Source organism: Corvus kubaryi, unplaced genomic scaffold, assembly GCF_017639235.1.
Source record: "Corvus kubaryi isolate FWS band 111438036 unplaced genomic scaffold, C.kubaryi_AGA036_p1.0 split3-73, whole genome shotgun sequence".
NCBI classification, from domain to species: Eukaryota; Metazoa; Chordata; class Aves; order Passeriformes; family Corvidae; genus Corvus; species Corvus kubaryi.
This window is the reverse complement of record NW_024582091.1, coordinates 34,328,180-34,348,651: the sequence shown is the minus strand read 5'-3', so window position 1 is coordinate 34,348,651 and position 20,472 is coordinate 34,328,180. Positions and strand designations below refer to the sequence as shown.

Genomic DNA, 20,472 nt, shown 5'->3' with positions numbered 1-20,472 from the left:
TTGGACAACCCATATGCAGTCTTCTACTGACGGCCTAAACTGCCCATATAACCAGCCGAAAGAAAGGGTTTTCTTACAAAGGCGTACAAAGAGAGATCATGCCAGCCCACCTAAGTTTCACTGCTTCGCTTCCCTGACAATAAAAGTGATACAGACACATGCTTAAAAAAATCAGTCTGTTGGCTGAATTTAAGACACAGCTGAGTGTTGGAATTCTGCAGCTAGATTAATTTCATTTGGTCAAATAATTTCAAAACCAACTGATGGTAAAAAAGGTAGCTTCCAACTACAATTTGACTTGTACTTCATCCATTTACACCAAAAGGTATTATGTTAGATTGTTTTCCTTTTTGAAGCAGGTGCTAAAAGGAAAGGAGTTGTGTGTCTATTTAACTCTATCATGTCCTATGATCAAGAAAATCTTGAGATCTGAAACCATGACAATACTAGATGAAGCTTTCTGGGCTTAGATGCATTCATAATTTAGGACAATTGATCCTGGCATTTCAGTTCCAGCTGATTATTGTATTATTTATGCTTCTTTATGTTTTGGGTCTCAACTCCATCCCTCTCCCCTAGGAGCCATAGACTGCAATTTGCTTGCATTATTCTGCCTTTTGTATCAGAATTGCCTAAGAAATGAAAACAAATGGAAGGAAATAAACATAAAAGCCATGAGGATCTAGTCTATGATTATTTTATTATTCAATATTTAACGCTATGAGGTATTCTAGACAGTCTGAAATAGATAATATGTCACCAAAAAAACTGCTCACTCTATCCCAATCTAGTTTTCCACAAGTAAAGTACTTTTAAAGGGCTGACAGATTTTTAGAATTTGTATGTATTGACTACAGGCTTATTACAGTGTCTTCATGTCTGGACTCAAAGAAACAATGACTTAGAGAAGTCAGCAAATAGGTAATTAGCAAATAGCTAATTATAAAATAGCAGGCAAAAATAAATGAAGTGACAGGGTCAAAAGGTCCACTTCATTTTCTGTATGCACAGACTACATAAAACTTTCAGCTGTTGTCTTTAACTAGAAGTCAGAGAAAGAACAATTATCTACCATATGGCTGCTTTAGGTCTGTAGAGTTGACAAATATGATATCCAACAACTTTTCCAAGAGGTAACAAAGCTTAACATTCAAACATCTCTTGCTTTAATTTTCAACCCTCTCTGGCTTGATGAAGGACCAGCTTATCTTAACCTTACTTACAGTGAATGGCATCGTGCTGTACAACTTAAATGATTCCTGTAAAACAGGGTTGGATTCCAGAAACTTCTCAATCCAAGTCTGCCAGTATGCATATAGTGGTTTTGAGAAAAAGTGGTTTAGGATTTCCATCATGTCTGCAGTTTGAGTAATGGCAGCATTAGTCTCTGCTCAAAACCCAGATGGAAGAGTTAGACGGGATGTATTGTGTGCTGTTCCTTGAGACTTAACAATGCCCAGAGATTTGAGTTCTAAGATGAACCCCACCTAAGGACTGAATTAACCTGCAATTGCTGACCAAAGGTAGTGCCCTAATCATCTGAAAAAGGCAGGCTAAATCTCCACCTTCAAGTCAAAGCTGGCCCTTGAAAGGAAGATAAAACTAGCAGCTGCAGAGAAAAAAATAAAGCATGTAACCAAAGATGGATGTTTTCTCATGAAATTTCAAGTGGCTTCAACCACCTCTCATGTTTGTGTCATAGAGGGGTGAGGAGGGGTGTCATATGTTTACATGTTTTGAATATCATGTTTACTTTTGTCTAATTGTGAGGGACTTCTACTCATCATACAAATTATGGAATTGCTTTTTGATGAAGCATCAGAGGCAGAGTATATACATAATGTTAGACTTCTGAAATACCACACACACCTAACGCTTCTGCAGTGACTTTAAATAAACAAGTGTTTTGCATTATCCTGCTGAGTTGGATATCTGATTTTTAATTAATTTCATACTTCCTTTTCAGTGCTGTGATCAAATGTTATACTGTAACTCATAACACTTTCAGACAAATTCTTACAACATGGACACATGTTTAAAAGAAACTTACAGATCTGTTGTCAAAACAATTTAAGAAACTGCTAACAAAAACTAAATGGAGTTTTCAAATACCTAAAATGTAATTAGAGTTTATAGAATAATGCAATTTTTCAGATACTAGAAGGTTTAACAGAGGACAAGTCCTTATGATTGCTGCAATCCTTAGTTCGGTAGGCTATGATAAGGTAGGCAGGCAAGAATATAAACTGTTTTATGATACCTACTAAAACCTTAATACTAGCCACTTTAAATCCATTCCCTCAAATTATCCACTAGATATTTTATTTCTAGAAATTAAATTCCTCCAGATTACTCCCAAATGTATTCTGAATCAAAAACAGTGGTCGATTTTGCAGTTCAAATGCAAATTACATGGCTTTTTGAAAAATTACCTGATTTTATACAACAATGTTTAAGTTCTGGTAGCAGCACATATATTTAGAAGACTAAAAGGGCATGGTGATGTTAGACTAATTTGCTCATGTTTTTGTCCCACTCTGACATAAACAAGAATCCTGTACCATCTACAGCCTATTGTTATTTATAATGTCTCCGAGACACAGTCAAAGACCAGTATCACATAGCCTCGTGTCACTCAGATTTAGATGAAAAAGAAAAAGCTGAAGGCTGTGCAGGGGCATCCTATTTATAATGTTTTTCTCCTCCAAAAGAGGCAGTTGGAGATGGATGTAAAACAAGCAGATAGCACACATATGTCAGTCAACATCAAAGAGGCACACACAGGACACGCCAATTTCATATTAAAAGAATTATTTGATAAAAGGTTTTGGAGCTATATTTGAAAACTAGGAAATGCAGAATGGTTACTACCTCTTGCTATTCAATTATATTTTGGGGAATACTATTTAAGAGCAATAATTTTAACAATATAAAGGAGAGGCAGCTTTCTGTGACACAAGGTTTATAAATTACAACAGAAGTGTACATCTTGGTAAAAGATTTCCTAAAATTTTTTCTGTGTTTCTTAAGACAAAAATTATTAAAGTTTGCACGCTTCAAATACCAATGATTCTGTAGCTAGCAGTTATTCTCAAGAAAGGATGTTTTTATCTAGATTCAGCTATTTGGTTTTATTCAGTTTCAGCTATTTAGAGAAATGTTTTATTGAGTTTACAAATAAGGACTCTCAATATTCTATTTCCATTTCCCTTTCCATAGCATAAATCATCTGGCCTAGGCATGCCATTATGACTACAGTTTATGTGATACAACATGACAGTTAAGATGTACTGTGGTAATTCGAGTGCTTTCAGTGTTATTGTAGTATCAAAAATTTATATGGTTCAGTTATTAAGGCAAATTGCTTCATTCATACAGCGATATCTGACAGTAACCACAAAGGACCTCCAAATTACACTAAAAAAATATCTTCCACATTCAAATAATTTGTGCATATTCCTACCATTATTTCGCTCACTGACTAGAAGTAAGATGAAATTCTGTCAGGAAAAGTATCAGTTATTATTTCAGGGTAAGTTCACCAGACATGGAATATTATAGAAGAAACTCCCCCTTGCCCAGCCAAGTAAGCCTGACTCTCTTTAACAATTTATAGGCCATGAACAGGATGCCCAATTCTTCGGAATGAAGCTATTTAGTTTCAATGTGCTCACTTACCTTCTGTCATGTTGACTTTCAGCCAACAGGAAGAAATAAATAAATAAGAGGTTGACTAGCCTGAAGAGACTACAGAGGAAAACGTGCTCAAATACATCAGTGTTAGCATTTCTGATAAGTTTTAGCATAATCAGGGTTACAGTAAATGGAAAGCTGCTAAGTTTTCTTCACATTTAAGACTCATTCAGTGTTCAAATCTACTCTCTGGGGAAAAAAAAAAAGAGATTTTCATGAAAAAATATTAGTATTGTTAAAAAGTATGGAAGTATTGTGGATTTGGTATTAACCTGTGGGGTGTGAATATGTGTGTACATGCACACTTAGATACATGCAGACTTGAATACATGCATTAGAACTGTCACCACCGCATTTTCTGAGTTCCAGGGCAGAGAGATCCCCACACACAAGTTTCCCGACAAACACTAAAGTTTTGCAACACACCCCCACAACATCTGATACACAACCTGCATCTCTGAAAAGCAGATGAGGGAACTGGTTTTCAAAGCAGAGGACAAGGTGGGAAGAGAACAGGCCAAGCTCAACCACACACCAGCTAGTTCATTCAAAAACCAATGCTGTGAACTATCTGGACTTCTCTAACACCTGACAGCAGGTGACCAAAGAGGGCTCAAGATTAAAGGTACTTAGTTAACTTTTTCTACCTAACTTTTTGCCTCACGTGGATACTCCACACAGGTGATTCCTTTCTGCTTGCAATTTTTCTGGTCAAATAGCTAACCAATTTAATTGGTTATTAACCTCAGTTCCACCCCCCCTTCAGAGCCTTACCTTTTTTCTCAATACATAAAATTAGTGTTTAGGCTGGTATCATCTGCACTTACTTTGTTGCCCAAATAAGAACTGGGTGCACTCCAATAGTAAATCTGTGGCAGTAATTTTTGCGCAATCACGTTGCTGATGCTAAGCTGCTGATGCCCATCAAATCTCTTCTGCATGGGGATAACTCTGATGAGACCTGGTAAGTCACTCAGATACCAACCATTCATGTCTTCTATCTATAATGATAGGAAGGCAAATAAATAAATAAAACTCACATTACATTAAGAATCAGGACACCAATCATTTCAATAGTCACAGCTTCTCATTCTTCCATTTTTTAAAAAACTGGTTGGGTTTAACAGCAGTGTAGGAACCATGGAAAACACAAAGTAGTAACAGAAAACACTTCTTATTGTATGTGACTGGGAGTTACAACTTCTGAGTTTGAAATAACTGCAAGTATTTGCATTCTGTGCTTCATGGCTCAGAGCAAGAAGGAAATTCTATCATACAAACATATGTGCAAGAACATACATATACAAATACTATGCAAGTTTTCAATAAATAGTATCAGTCACAGATTGTACAGAAGATGAGCTGACAAATGAATATACATTTTCTGATTGCTGTAGGCAGCATAATTTAAAATAATTTTCAATGCTAAAACCTTAAAACTTACAAGTTCAGATATACTTTTGATACTTTTATACTTTTTTTGGTGCTGGAAAGCACCAGAACTTGAATTTCTGAAATCCCATAACTAGAAATGAATCATCAGAGAAGAGCACACTGTTCATACAAGGATGGTTTCTGGAGCCTGGATACAAGCAGAACAATAAATGAGCTCAGCCATGGAATGGAAAATTTCCCAAGTTGCTGGCACGTAAATAAGAACACTAGACATATATGATGTTATTTGCAGACTTCCAGCAAAACAATATGGCCAAAATCAGGAGCTAGTAGACCTGGAATACATTTCCCAAACTCAATCTACAGGCATGAATATGTAGCATACATCCGTTTCAGTGGAATCAGTGTCCGGGCTTTGAGAACTAATTTACAGTTTATAGTATATTTGCAGGCTAAAGACATTTTTCTACAGTACAAATAAGAACAGTAGGTTCATCTCCCTCTCACATCCTTTCCTAGGAATGCAGCATACAAAAGAAATGCATTCAAAATGCCCCCTGCAAGGCATTCCTTTTTCTTACTTAAGCTGTGTGCTGTACATTTAGTGTTTCAAAATTCTTAATTACTTCAGGTCTAGAAATTTAATAATTACCTGGAAAAGAGGTTGCCCTATGGATATGATGCATTTAACTCAGGAGTTGTTATACATGCACATTCCAGGACTGTGTTTATGCATGTGGCTTCATTTTTTATTGTTATAGCTTCTTTTGTGCTTTTCACTGTTCTAACTGCTCTATTTCAGAACTTTCTCACAAAGAAGAGAGACAAAGCTTGTAAACATTTGCTTTTGGACAGATGAAAAATATCACAGAATTGTAGAATAGCTCCAGTTGGAAGGGACCCATAAGGAACATGAACTCACATGGGGCATAATGAACATGCATGATCTTCTAATAAGAAGAAACACAGTGACAATGGTCAGTGACAACACACAAAAGCAATTATATGTACTGGTATGGTATTCTTTTTCTTACACTTCTGTAGGTAAAGTGAGAGTTAGTGCAGACATTTGTTTTCCCAGAGCAGAAGCATTCCTCACAGCCTTCGGGATTATTTTGCTGAAGATTGAAGAAACCTGGTTTGCAATGATCACAGTTTTCTCCTTCAACGTGTTCCTGGAAAGGCACATTAGAGTATTGCTTCAGTTGTCATAGATGAGAATTAAGAGATTACTGGCTTTTTACTCTTCAGGAGGACTCTAAAGACATTTATAGGAAAGACTTCCTTATTTATGAATGTTAGTAGCAAATCCTTTACACAATAAAAGGTACTATGTGGCTGCATGTAAATAAAAGGACAAATTTGGACATTAAAGAGTTGTCATTTTTCTTCTCTACGAATGGATATACTTTATTTCAGGGAATAATCTAATTTATATCCTTTACACTTGAGAGTCTCAGAGGGCAAGGAAGTATGGCACAATGTTATGACCTTTACAACAGCAGTATGTAGGTACGACTGATAAAATCATGCACATCCAACTGATGCAAACTACAGATACATAGCAGTAGTCATACTAATCATTCAGAGTATCAGTTTTTTAGAGGTCTGTCATCAGTATCTGAATTCAGGATATATATGAGTGCTAAAAGGGCTGTACTTCTTTCCATTATCACATGTGTTTGCCAGCCATGCAGCCAGGTTTACAAACGTGTACCCTGCAGAAAGACAGGCACTAAATATACGTGAGCTATTCTAAACTTAGCATTTGGTAATCATATTTTTCATAGAAAGCTCATGTTGTGCATTAAATCCCACTATCTTATGCTATAAATCAATTTGTCCTATAGGCAAAATTAAAGCCAGGTTTTCTACAAGGAATATGTTGCAAGAGGCTCATGACATGGTGCTGGCTTAGTAATTCAGTATTTTCTCCAACATAGCTCAGGAAATTCTTCCCCTTTCAGAAGTATTATGCACACTCTCTTTAACCCTGGAGACAGCTCTCTGTGGTATGCACACAGGAGCAATCTGTTGGCTCAGCATCAGCAGAGAATGAACACCTCATAAAAACCCTGCCTACACTGTGTAGTTTAGGATAGCTCAAAATACACAGCTCCAAAGTAAATTCACTGAAAGCCATTTGATAGCCTCCTGGTTAAGATGTGGCCAAGATGGAAGAAGCAGGGCAAAGCAGGTAGAGGTATAGGGAAAAGTGATAGAGAATGCATGAATCAAGAGAAAATAGAGACAGTGTGCAGGAAGGGGCAATGACCAGCAAAAAGGGAGATACAATAAAAATGTAGTAAGGTTTTTCACCACTAATTTTACAGTAACAATATGTGTAGCAAAGTATCTTTGCTCTGTCTCTACTGCTGTGCTCTATACTCCTCTTCAATAATATGGAGACTATTAAACAAACCACAAGTGTCTTTAATAAAACTCTAGGTTATCAGTCAATTACATTTAACTTCAACATCTCATTAATCTCAAGACTGGCATTTTTACACTTTCACCAGAAATCTTGGGATTTATCAATTCATATTACTGCCATAGGTATGTCAAAATCAACTGGTTACTCATGCTTCATGTGCAAAGTAATGAGGGCACCATCTGGGCACAGAGATACTCTCACTCATTATTTAAGAAACTAGAATTACGAACACCAGTCCCAAAAGTTTAATACCATGTTGATATGCTTAGTGTATGCAGAGTGGGAAAAGGAAAATAAAAAGAGAGCTCCAAAGCAAATGTGTTTAAATGCAAAGTTGCCCACTCTGCAGTCACAAACATCATCTATGAGTAAAACCTATAGAATTCTATTGAGTAGGCAGCAAATTCAGTGAATAATAGATAAATAAAAATCAGAGTTGGAAAGGAGATCTAACCTATTCTTCAGCAAATAAAACAATGTTTCTGCAACCCCATGTATTTCTCAATACTTTTCAGTGCAGTATTAAGCTATCCACAGATGAGACTTTGACGACATACATTCATAAAGTTGCAATAATTAAGGAAAAAAGGCCTTTGTAGTTGCCCCCCCGTTCTGTATTTTAGTTTACTCTAGTTAATGTGATAAAGATAACAATCTAACGCCCACTTAGTTGCATTTTGCTGCTTACAGTAAGAACTGCTTTTCAGCTATTTCCTTTACAAGAAAACTATCTTTAGCAAATTTACAGCTCATCATAGGTAATTGAAAGATGTGATTAAAAGAAGGGAAGCATTTTTCCTAAGACCTGCTATTAACCAGACATCCCACTTTATTCTTCATATGGAGCATAACTAATCTGATGATTTCAGTGTCCCTTTGACCATACTCTGCTTCGATTTTAATTTGAAGATTGCTAGTGAAAATAAATGTGTATGCATCTGTCTCTCAGCTATCTACAAAAAGTATCATTTTTCTCCCACAAGCACTTAAAAAGGGACTGGAGGAGCACAAAGAAGACAAAAGATGAACAATGAGGGAAAAGTGCATATAATGAGAACTCTCTGGAATAGGAACAATTATTTCTATTCCTTAATTGTTCATTTTGGTCTGCGTGTACTAACAGGTCATGGCTTTACTTCAATAACATTATAAGAGTCATTAAGCAATAGTTATCTGGTATTTAGCATAATACACCTTCATCAAAGCTCAATTCCAAGCCAGAACACAGCAAAATCACCCTTTTATAATCTTCTAGACTTGATGGCTAAGTAATTAGAAATGTGATATGGATGATCTTATTTCTGACAGAAAGCACGTGGCTGCTACATAAAGTGAGGATAAGGTTAATCCTCTAAGTAGATTTCAGTGCTATTCAGCTGTCAAACCAGAGCTTTGTGTGTGTCCGCAGCATGAGATTGAAGCATTTTTTGCACATTCCTGTATTTAAGATGTCATATAAGTATTTTTAAATTCTCATTTGTGACTAATTCTGTTAATGAAATTTTGGAAGGGAATTCCCACAAGTACAGTACAGAAAAATTGATCCACAGTACAGTAAGCTGTCCTTTGGGCATATTCATGGCCACTCACTAGACTGTGACTTAGAAAGCACAACCATTTCTAAAGCTTTTCTTACAGCTAGGTATTTTGTAAGTGGATACATGTGCTTTAAAATGCTTTTCATTTCAATATAATATCAAGACATAGTTTGATGGAGGTACACAATGGCACACAGAGAAAAACGCTCTTAAATATTCTTCCCAGAAATTAAGAAATGCTTCCTACAGAAAGGATAGATTTTGGTTTTTTAAACGTTAGAGATTTCTAAACAACCATCCTAAGGCAGGAAAGAATGCCATATATCAGTAATGAGTACTCCTAAAAGGCAACTTTCTTGTTTTAATAGATCATCTGTTCACTTCATTTTCTCTTTTTGAGTGACATTTATGGGTTACTTTTAGAATCCACAATACTGTAAACATAATTTCTGAGTAGATAAGGATGGAGTTTGAAACAAATGATGCACAGATTTCTTAAGTATCTGTTCATTACAGATTTCTAAGGACTTGTATGACTGGCAGCAAGCTCCTAGGTAACTATGTTGATTGCAGTGAGTTCTGAGATGACACAAGACTACCTAAGATATTACAGGACCAAGAACAAGTGTTCTGTGAGAAGTGGCTAACATAGATACTAACAGAGCTAGGTAGACCAGTGGAATGCTCTGGCATAAAAAAAAGAGCATTAATTGCAGTATCATCAATATCTTTCTATGGCTCAGAAGAATTTGACATCCATACCTTGCAGATGCAGGGACCTATGCAGGGGTCATCATTTTCACTGCCCTCGAGGGAGCAGTTGCAGGGCAGGCACTCAGGATATCCTGTATAACCCAAGGCACATTGACTGCAGCTTTCTCCTGCATAGCCGGTCTTGCAGTGACAGAAACCAGGCAACAAATCTACGAGAAGAGGGAGAAAACATGAGATATATTTCATTTTTCATTATTATTGTCAGATATATGTGTTACAGTGCTCAAAGCAACACCTTTGGTAGGTTTAACACTAGGGTGTTTACTGTTGCGCACACCACCATCTATTTAACTCAGAGTCATCTGAGAGAGATGTAAGAATGAACAATGTAAGAATAGGGCATGTATACAGTGATTTGAATTCTGAGCTTCCACAAATCTGCGTATTAGAAATCTTGAAAATTGAAACTTATCCCTGCTTCCTTGGATCTAACAGTCCCTGAAAACCTTCTCTTCCATTATATTCATCTAAAGGCCTTTCAACATGCTTTTACTTTCAGAATCCATAAGGCTCCCTAGCAGGGAGTTCCACATTTAGCCTTGTATAGTGTGAAAGAAAACACACTGATGTGTGTTAAATCTCTGTTTACTGCCATCTAATAGTCATATCATAGAAAAGAGCAAGTAACCATTCACTTTATCCATGTCATCTGTGATTTCAATATACCTCTCATATCCTACATGACATTTTTATTTCATATGCCACAAACTCCTAAACCTACTCAATACCTCTACAGAGAAACTGCTTGGTGTGGCCAAAAACCTCTGTTGTTCTTCTCTGCACTGTTTCCAGTTCTAATAAATTTCTTAAGAAGGGAGTGCATAGTGTAGACTGGTTTGGTTGGTTTTTCTGATGATTTTTTTTCAGTTGTTTTTTAAAAAACAGTCACATTTCCTTAGGCCCTGTTGATGTTTTTGACCACGGCTGAGACACAACTGAGTTGACAGACCTGAGGCACAGTCCGAGGTAATTCCAAGAGCTGTTTCACAACCCGTAGTGCCTAATTCAGAAATCACTGTAATCACTGTACAAGTAGAACTACTTTTCTCAGTGTTCTACTTTTTCTGTAATTGCTACAAAAATTCATCATTTATTTTACTACCCAGCCACTGACTATCTTGAAATCCTTCTGAACATTTTGCAGTTCTTTCATTTTTCTATGCTGAAAGATTTTGTACTTGCTAACTTTGTCACCTTCCTACTCATCCCTTCTCCAGGTTAAATATGAATATTTCCAACGGTTCATATTGATCATCACTGTGAAAATGGTCCATTTATTCTTTCAACCAAGTACTAAGCCATGAAAGAACCTTTTCTCCTTATACTATTACACTTTCTTTTGTGGATTTTGGTAAAAGATCTTGTCAAAACCTTTTGAAAATCAAAATACAATATTAATCAAATGAGCCTTTGTTCACATATTCATTTAATCTTTCAAACATATTTATAAGGCAGACTGTCCTCTACATAAAACCCCTGGTCTTGAGTTTTGCCCATTTTTGCCACATTTCAGAAATGGTATAAATCATTTATTGTATGTGATTTGCTTGGAACAGAAACCAGACTTCCTGATTCTAGTTTCTTGGAACACTCTGTCTTTCTTTTGGATAAACAGTGTCTATTTAAAATTAATTTCTGTTTTTAAAAATCTTATAAGCTATATATAATGCCTCAAGCAACTCAATTTTCAACTACTCAATTCATCCTGAAGCCATGGATAAATATGCTACATGCCTGACAAATTTTGATTCTGCATTATCAGCTTGCTTTAAACCTGACACTTCTGTTTGAGGCAGTTCTTCTGACTTGTCCCCATGAACAAAGACTCCCAAGTGGGAAATTCCCTGAGCTACTCCATTCACTGTTAAAAAGAATTATTATAGCTTTTCTGCTGTGTCCCTTTCTTTCTTGAGGTATCCATTTATATCTTGATTACACCTAAGCCATATTTAACTCCTACTGCATTTGCATCTCTAGCAGTCTGATTCTGATTTATCTGAATAAGGACTTCTTAGCAATATCTAAGTATTTTGTAAATTATTCCTTAAAATATGTGTACTTACTATTAAGAGTGACTTTCTAGAATCTGTCACAATTTATATTCTTTTCTATTATCCTCAGTTGGAAATAACTTCTGATTTTCAGTGAGTTTCTTTTTATTGTTTAAATAGATTTTTTTAGCTTAATGGCATTGCTTGAATAATTTTGAACCAGAGAAATGCATCTTCTCTGAATGTCTAATATGCAGTCTATAAACCCTAAGCTTGCCATCAGCAGTCTTGGATTGTTCATTTTTATTTTCCTTTTATAGGTTTCCTTGTTTTGATTAAGTTGTTTTTCAGGGAGGCTTTCTCATTCCTACAAGAATGTTGAATTTGACTGCCATTCAGGAGGAGAGTTTTAAAACAGTCCCTCATGCATAAATCCAGAGGTGCTTCTCCTTTTTATGGCTTCTCTAACTAGCTATTTGAAGAAGCAGCCACCTACAGGAGTCTTAAATTACATTATCTATTAGTCTATACAGAGGTGAAATTCAATCTGTCTACTCTAACCTTGCAGCCTCTTTGATCTCCTGTAGCACATCATTAATGACTGTCACCTTCTTGATCTGTCCTAATTATATACAGAATTCCAGTGCATGAAATTTCTGTTACTTACTATCTCAAAGTGATGTGCTCCATGGGTTTTGATGCCTTTGGCTCAGCTGATTCTCAAATTTCTGAGTTATTCTCCTCTCAAACAGCTACCATCAAGGCCCCACAGCACAGCAGGCCACAAGCTCCTGTAATCTGGGTCAATACATCCTAACTGGACAATCTGGAACAGAGAAACTTTTGTTCCTTCCAGATGAAAATACCCAGCTATACTCCAGGGTTCAGCAGTAAAAGACAGGCAAGTCTACTCTTTAGATGTGAGCCCATCTCATTTGAAAGCTTCAGGAACTGATATCTCACAAATGAAGTCTCAGCAAGCTCAAATTCAATTACATGTCTCAGTATGGAACTCCCAAATGGTCATTTAAATCTACAGTCTCTCCTCCATTGCCCACTTTGTCCATTTTTTTTTAGCTCCCCAACAAGAACCATCCCTTCTCCTGCTCTTCCATTCTATGCAGTTATTGAAAACTCTACTGTCACCAGCCCGGCCTGCCCCATTCTTACACAGCAGTCAGAGGTATGGATAACGTCAGCAGAGCACTTATCAGCACACCTCACACTCCACATGAGAGAGAGGAAGGCAGGAGACTGCTACGTGTCATACACTCTTCCAGCTCTCACGCTTGCTGATACAGTCACTCTGTGTACTTGATTTGGCTCCATGCCTTCTTTCATTTACAGCCCTTGCGAGATCTCAGCTCTCCCTGTGTTACACGGCGTGTAAATTCCTCGCAGTGTCCACTGGTTATTTTTGATGAGGCTGCTGTAGTGCATCTTTAATGTACATTATGCCAACAGTCTAACTAAATTTCAGTTTAGGACAGATGTTTCAGGTCTGCCTCGTTTCTGTTGTAATTAACTGGTATTTCAGAAGAAGGACATCTTTTGCTTTCGGTCTATGACTTCATAGGTCTTGTTTGAGTGGGGCTTTATTTGATGCAGATATTATTATTCCCTATTTTCTCCCTGCATATTATCAGTTTCTGTCCTTTCAGCATACAGGGGCTTTGAAAATGCACCCTAGCGGATGAGTCATCTTGAAATATGAGTTTTACCAGTTAGTTTTTACCTAGCCTAGCAGTCTTTCAAAACTGCACAAAAATAAATGCGTGCAAAAGCATGCACCAGACCCTTAAAAAACCCTGCGATCCTAAGACTGGCCTCCTGTCATTTTCACTCCTGTTCAACAGCATATAAATTTCAAAAATAATTTCATGGGAGTCAGTGGGACTGCTTGCTGCGCAAAGTACTACAAAGCCTGAATAAAGATCAAGATGTCTAGATCTTACTTATCCTAAAATGTCTGAGGACACTTTTCAGCAAAAATAAACATCTGTCATTGGGATTATATTGTACATAAAGAAGGAATAGGAGAAAAAATGATAGCATGCCCTGAAGACTGAGCCACAAAACTCTTCCAGGTTCCAAACCTCTCAGTTCTTGCAGGTGCTTAAAAGCCAAGTAAAATGGCTATTTGTTAAAATCTAGCCATTAGAGCTTGAAATAAGAGTACTGATTCACGGAGAAAACCCTAATTACTGGAGTTGAGAGTAGTTCTAAATGGTTGGACCTTCACTTCTGTATGGAAAACTGCAATATCAGCAATGGTCAAGATTCGCTATTATTAGGATGAATTGAATACAGGTGGAAAAGTTCAGTTTTAAAATTATTGCCTTGCAGTTACCAAACCTAGAGGCTTTTTCATCAGTTTATTTTATGATTGATCCCAAGTCCTCTTTTTTATATTGCTCACTAACATACGATATAGGATTGCTGTGAAAGAATATTTTAAAAGCATTCTTGAAGACTCAAAACCAAAACTACACTTTACAAGCTAGAATAGTAATATTTGATTCTAGAATATTGACTGAGAGACATGAGGACAAAGTTATACTATGCTGATCAAAATGGAAATTATACACACTTAATATACAACAAGATTTTTTTCTTTCCTGAAACAATGAATGCTACATTAAAAAGCAGCTTCTCTATGCCCTGCTCTTATCTAGCAAAACCTGATTATGACTACAGGATGCAGTTATTTAAATCCTCCTGATGCATTTCATCAATGCACCACAGTTATTATAGTATTTGCTACAATTTTCCATTTTAATTGCTGCTTACCTACTGTACTCAAGAACACAGAATGTACAGCTCCAGCGTTATTTTACTTTAGAACTGTTCAGAAGATTATATCCCCAGTGTTATTCCTTACTATCGTATTTCCATTGTAGTTTAATGTCTTTTACTTTCTCAAAGCATTTACTTAACACACATTTAAAAAGCATATTCCCATCCTACACCAAGCAAATAATTTATCCTCAAACAACTAGCCAGCAACTCCTAAGATGTATTTCAACCCACCCAGAGTGTTCATTCTGGTTCACTAGTGAATAGATAGATTCCTTCAGACAGATCCTGCTTTCCAGCCTTTCCTTTATGAACACTCACCAGTGCTTCAAACCCAGCTGCTACGCAGGGTGAGCAGTATGCAGCAAGAAGAATTTTATCAGTGTACACAAATGTGAGAGAGGAAAAAAGGGAAGAAGTGATCTGCTTTCAGAATAGTTTTTGGCTAAAAGTTGTATCCAGACTCACTCGTGATTCTAAAACAACCACTTCTGTTACCACAACAATCTTTTCTTAAAAGAAATACTAGAAAGGCTTTTCCTTTCAACTGGCATTATTGTGTCTTTTTGTTGAATAAGGCATTACAGTCACAAATACGTGACTGGTTCAAGAACTATAAACAAACCTAATGTGCAAGAAGTAAACAGTTTTCCTAATGTGTCGGAACCTTATTTAGTACAAGAAGTAAAAACAAACGCAAATTAACAGTAAGAACAAAGAGCAAAGAACAAGACCATTGCAGGCAGAATAGCTATGACGCCCAGATATTTGTAGAGCTGGCTTATTTTTGTTGTTGAGGTCTTAAAATAGGCAAATAATAAGATAAATATATATATCAAAATTATCCTCTGGCCACTGTCTAGACAGTGCAGTGTCCACTTGTCACTAGACTTCCAAGACTGGGCACGACACAGACAACTGAGAACAAATGCATGGACTACTTTGGGGAGGGAATTCAATATATGATGGTAGTTACCTAAACATTCATGCTTGTCACATATGTGTTCAAACACACAATAAGCTATACAGTAAATAACTTGGAAACAGAAGACATCAATGGGTTTTTAAAAGGAGTAAATGAAAAAAATTAATTCATGTGTTACAAACAGCTGATTCAACAGAAATTAAGAATACTCTAACATGCTCAAAAGCAACAGGCCTCCAACCAACTGCATCAGCATGAGTTAAGTTTCAGGAAGATGAGGAGAAGCTGGTTACAGTCAAGACAGAAAAAGATGAGAGTTTTCATTTTGTGAGGAGAACAAAAGAACTCTGGTTCTTTGTACTGGAGAAACTAAAGCATTCAACAGTTTCTTGGAATGCCTGGGGCCAGATGTGCAGGACTGTCTACTTGCAATAAAAGTAAAAGGTGGCAAAACATTAAAAGATAATCCAATTTTGGAGATGTTATCTTCAACATGTTAGCATGACATGTTTCTTGATTTTCTAGAAAGACACAGTTAATGTTCCTAACAGGAGTTTTAATTCTCTTCTTAGAGAGATTCAAAAATGAGGCAAGAGAAGAATTTGCCAGAAAGAAGATCAGAGCACTAAAAAGGCAGAAGGAGACATAGCAAGGTGTCAAAGCATGGTACCACCTTGTCAGATTTAAAAAGTGTAAGCAGATTTAGAAAGCAACTTTGAGATGGTTTAGATCTGTTGAATGCTCAGATGCATAAGACATTTTGAGAGCTCCTAAGGACACCATTACTGACAATCAAAGAAGATGGAAAAATGTCTCTATCTTTTTGCTTCCCTCTTCTTGTGAGAGAGGAGCTGTCAGCCTGTTAAGTGCTGATCAGCTGCCAGGCCCGAGGAGGATGACCCACACCAGGGGCCAGCAAAGGTGTGAAAAGAGAGACTGCAGCAGCGACAGGAGTGAGAGAGCAAGCAGCTGCATAACATGCAAGTGGGACATCACATTTTTTTGAATTAATCATTCCCCATCTCAAAATCACAATCTGAGAGGTTCTTTTGTTGCACTGTCATCTGTAACCTGTTTAATCTCACCCACAGGCTTGGTACAGACATTGCAGAGTCTTGCTGTGTTTTTGCCAGCTTTGGGATTCATCCTCTTTTCTGCTCGTACTGTCTCTCACTGCTCTGGCTATCCATGCCCAGATGCTGGCAGTGGGGAGAGGGCTGCAGAGGAGCCTCTGCGAGAAAAAGAACGGGGCTGCTCTGTGCCAGACACAGCCAGGTCCCAACAGGGTGCACAGCTAAGCACCTCAGCCAGCCAGGTCAGAGAATGGAGAAGGGGAAGGAGAAGCTCCAGAGCAGATATACTTCTGCAGCTCTAGGCTGGAGCAGATATCCACACTCCAGCCCACGAAGGAAAAGTTGGATGTTTCTTGAAGGAACTACATCCCATGGAGAACCACTGGCAGAGAAATTTTTTTCATGATGTAGGCCCATGGAAAACACCCACCCTGGAGCTGGGGAAAAGTGTGAGGAGGAAGAAGTGTCAGAAGGAACTGTTATGACCACTGTTATGACTCCTGCTCACCATCACTTGTGGTAGTGAGGGAGGAGATAGAGGAGGAGTCTGGAATAAAGAAGTGAGGTTGAGTCTGGAGGGAAAAAAAAAAGAAGGTGGGGGAAGAGGAGTATTTTTAATTTTTGTCTTTGCTTATCACTATCTGAATCTATTTCAATTGGTAATAAGGTAAATTAATTTTACCCAAGTAAAGTCTATTTTGCCCAGGACGATAATTGGCAAATGATTTCCTGGTCTTTACTTTGGCCCATGAGCTGCCTCATCTTATGTTCTGCCCCTGTCCTGCCGAGAACGGCAGTGAGAGGGTGGCTGGGTGGACAGCTGCAGCCAGCCAAGATCAACCCACCAGAGATATCACTGGGACAGTAAATCAGTATCATTTTATTGAACTGATGCAATCAGTACATGGTTATTACATAGATTTTATACCTTTGGGCCCTGTCTTTGCATCTCTGCCATGGTGCTTTTATGTTCTATTGATCTCTATTGTAAAGGATTGCTACATCTCATCAATAGATTGTAATTAGCCCAATTTATACACCTCTTAAGAACTGACCTAGAGTTTTGTTATCTTCCTACAATATTTTCAGATGTTTTACAATGAAAGAACCAAAAAGTATGGCAATTCATTGTTTTCAAAGCCCAATTAACAGTTTATTGTCTTTGTGAACACAGCTTTTGCAGAGCTATGGTAAGCATCTTGCTATCCTACATGAATAATACAGAAAGCAAATAAATACCTTTCAAGAATAATTTTTAGATTTCAAATGGAAATATGCTTAGATAGGAAAATATATTAAAATATATTAAAACGTTATTGTTGCATGAGTTGTAATCTCTGTAAAAGAAGAAAGCTCTTTAATTTTAATGCCAAAATTCTTCAATATTTTCCGCTGGGAATATTCTTCCAAACATACACAAGTTTCCCAGCCATGAATCTGAAAGAAGCCTCAGCAAATTGGGAATATGAGTTTCAAAAAAAAAAAAAAAAAAAAAATTAAAAAAAATAAAAAATAAAAACCATGCCATTGGATTACTGTTTGCATGAGTAAAATTTTAAAAAACCCACAACAAACCAAAATCAACCCTTTTTTTTTTTCCTTGTTAAAGATATCAAAAATGTGATTCAGCTTTTCTTTGACCATTGCTGATCTTCATCTTTAATATGCCTGTATTTGAGGGATCTTACCTCCTTCCATATGTTTCTCGTCCTTGACACAAGTATCATTTAAAGACCCATTTGGATCACAGGAACACGGCTGGCATGGATTTGGGTTATCTGGCAGTACCTACAAAAATAAAGATTTTAGAAGGAAAAAACCTTACCTTCAATAATTGGAAACTTTTATTTACATCTTAAATAAAAAGTAGGAGAGAACGACTTCTGTGTAGGTGGCTTACACTTTAGCAAAAATGGGACAGCTGATAAACTTAGTCCATGCATACTATGACAAGAAGAAAAGGCCTCAGATTGCACCACAGACTGGATATTATGGAAAAGTTTCTTCAGAGAAAGGGTTGTCAAACATTGGAATGGACTGCCCCAAAAAGTGGTAGTCACCATCCCTGAAGGCATTTAAAATATGTGTAGATGTGGCACTTAAGGAATTGTTTAGTGGTGGACTTGGCAGTGTTAGGTTAAAGGTTGGATAAGAGGTCCTTTCCAACATAAATGATTCTAGGTTCTGTGATTCTATTAAAGCTACATTTTGGATTTTTATTTAGAAATATGTTGTGACTTAGATCTAAATATGTTTTCAACTAAAAAAATACAAGGTGTAGAGGTTGTAACAGAACCTTATATAATTAAACTCAAAAACTGCAATGAAGTAGATTTTAAGCATTTACTTCCTAAAGTAATATTGACAAGTAGATCAGTTGCTCTGGTCAACATGATTCAAAAAACTAACTAAAGTTAGCTAGTCAGTAAGAGAGCCAAAAAGTAACTGAAGAAAAGTGAATATTAAACCATGGAACAATTTCCTTTTGTTCTTGAAAGGTTACCTCAACCAAACTCAAACCTTGGTCAAATATCAAACTAGGAATATAAATTAGAAGTTGTGCACGAACTAGGTACATACATATACTATAAACATGCTATACCAACACACATATATGTATCAAATTCCTTTTAGTTGGATGATAACTTGATTCAGAGGGAAAAATCAAGTGCCCTACTGCTGAAGAAATCAGTTCTCAGTACTCCTTTTCTTAAGTTCTAAGGCTAAATCCAGTCTATCAGGGAAAACGTAATTACTGCTATTTGCTGATGTTTTCTATGTTTGAAGATTGAACACCAATCAGACTAAGGGCCATTATTTACCCAAATGAAAATATACAGATGAAATATAAGCAATTCAAGCACACACTAATAGTGTAGCTGTCTAAAGCACAGGAATGACCCATATTGACAGTACAACCTAATATAAGATTCAACTTTTGACAGCTTCCACTTAGATGAAAATACAGTCTTATATGATGAAATACAAAAAACAATTTCCAGTGCACTGAAATTTAAAGACATTCATGAAACACTATAGAATTTCAGTGGCTATTAATTCTACATTGCATTTTAAAAACAGAAATTACAGTCTCTCTTTGATCAATATCAAATATAGCAGTATTTCTTTGAACTTTGATAACAAAACTTGAAATTCATTACTGAGGCAAAAGTTCTGTTTACAGGACCACATCCTCCTTTAAATTAGATTGAAATAGTAGCTGGGGGCCATGACCTCAAGTGCATGCCTTCAGATCAACACAATTCACTTTCCTATTTCTGTGAGCGTTAACTTTTATACTTTTCCAGCTGTGAAAAGCAGCTGCTGCACCATCAGATTTAAAAGTTAACCTTCACAAAATGGCACTCCAAACTCTTTTTAATAACGTAAGCTGTTGCCCTGCTGCAGTGATGGTTTGAACACTGGGCTTTGCGGCGAAGGGACGAGGGAGCAGGCGTTTACCCCTTTTGGCCTGAAGTAGCCGTCGGCGCAGGTCTCGCAGTTTATGCCACTGGTGTAGCCCGAGCAATTCACACACACTCCTCCCCCAATGTACTCTCCATGGATATTCAAACTCTGATTTCTGTCTGCCACATCCTGATCGTAGTAGCACTCCTCAGTCTTCCCATGACAGTTGCATGCTAAAAGAAAAAGGAAGTATTAGCAAATACTTTCCCACTGGAGATGGCCCACAGTTACTGAGGTATTAAAAAGAGTCATTCAACATTTTACCTTTGGTCCTGTGTATATTGTAACCAAAAGCACATCCAAACATTAATTTACTGCTTCATTTGTGAAAGGCAATGTGGTCCCATTACAAACACAGCCTGAAATTCTGTATGTTGTATTTTTT

The 20,472-nt window shown here is 37.0% G+C and overlaps 1 protein-coding gene across 3 annotated transcripts in view; it reads right to left on the bottom strand.

Annotated features, from left to right (window-relative positions):
* LAMA2 (laminin subunit alpha 2) overlaps positions 1-20,472 on the bottom strand; it is a 348,381-nt gene that overhangs the window by 200,160 nt on the left and 127,749 nt on the right. For all 3 annotated transcript variants that reach the window (XM_042017501.1, XM_042017503.1, XM_042017502.1), the window contains exons 8-12: positions 20,082-20,260; positions 18,308-18,407; positions 9,823-9,983; positions 6,123-6,263; positions 4,521-4,694 (exon numbers count right to left, since the gene is read on the bottom strand). In XM_042017501.1, the coding sequence (XP_041873435.1) occupies positions 4,521-4,694; positions 6,123-6,263; positions 9,823-9,983; positions 18,308-18,407; positions 20,082-20,260 (755 nt within the window). The remainder of the gene's footprint in view (positions 1-4,520; positions 4,695-6,122; positions 6,264-9,822; positions 9,984-18,307; positions 18,408-20,081; positions 20,261-20,472) is intronic.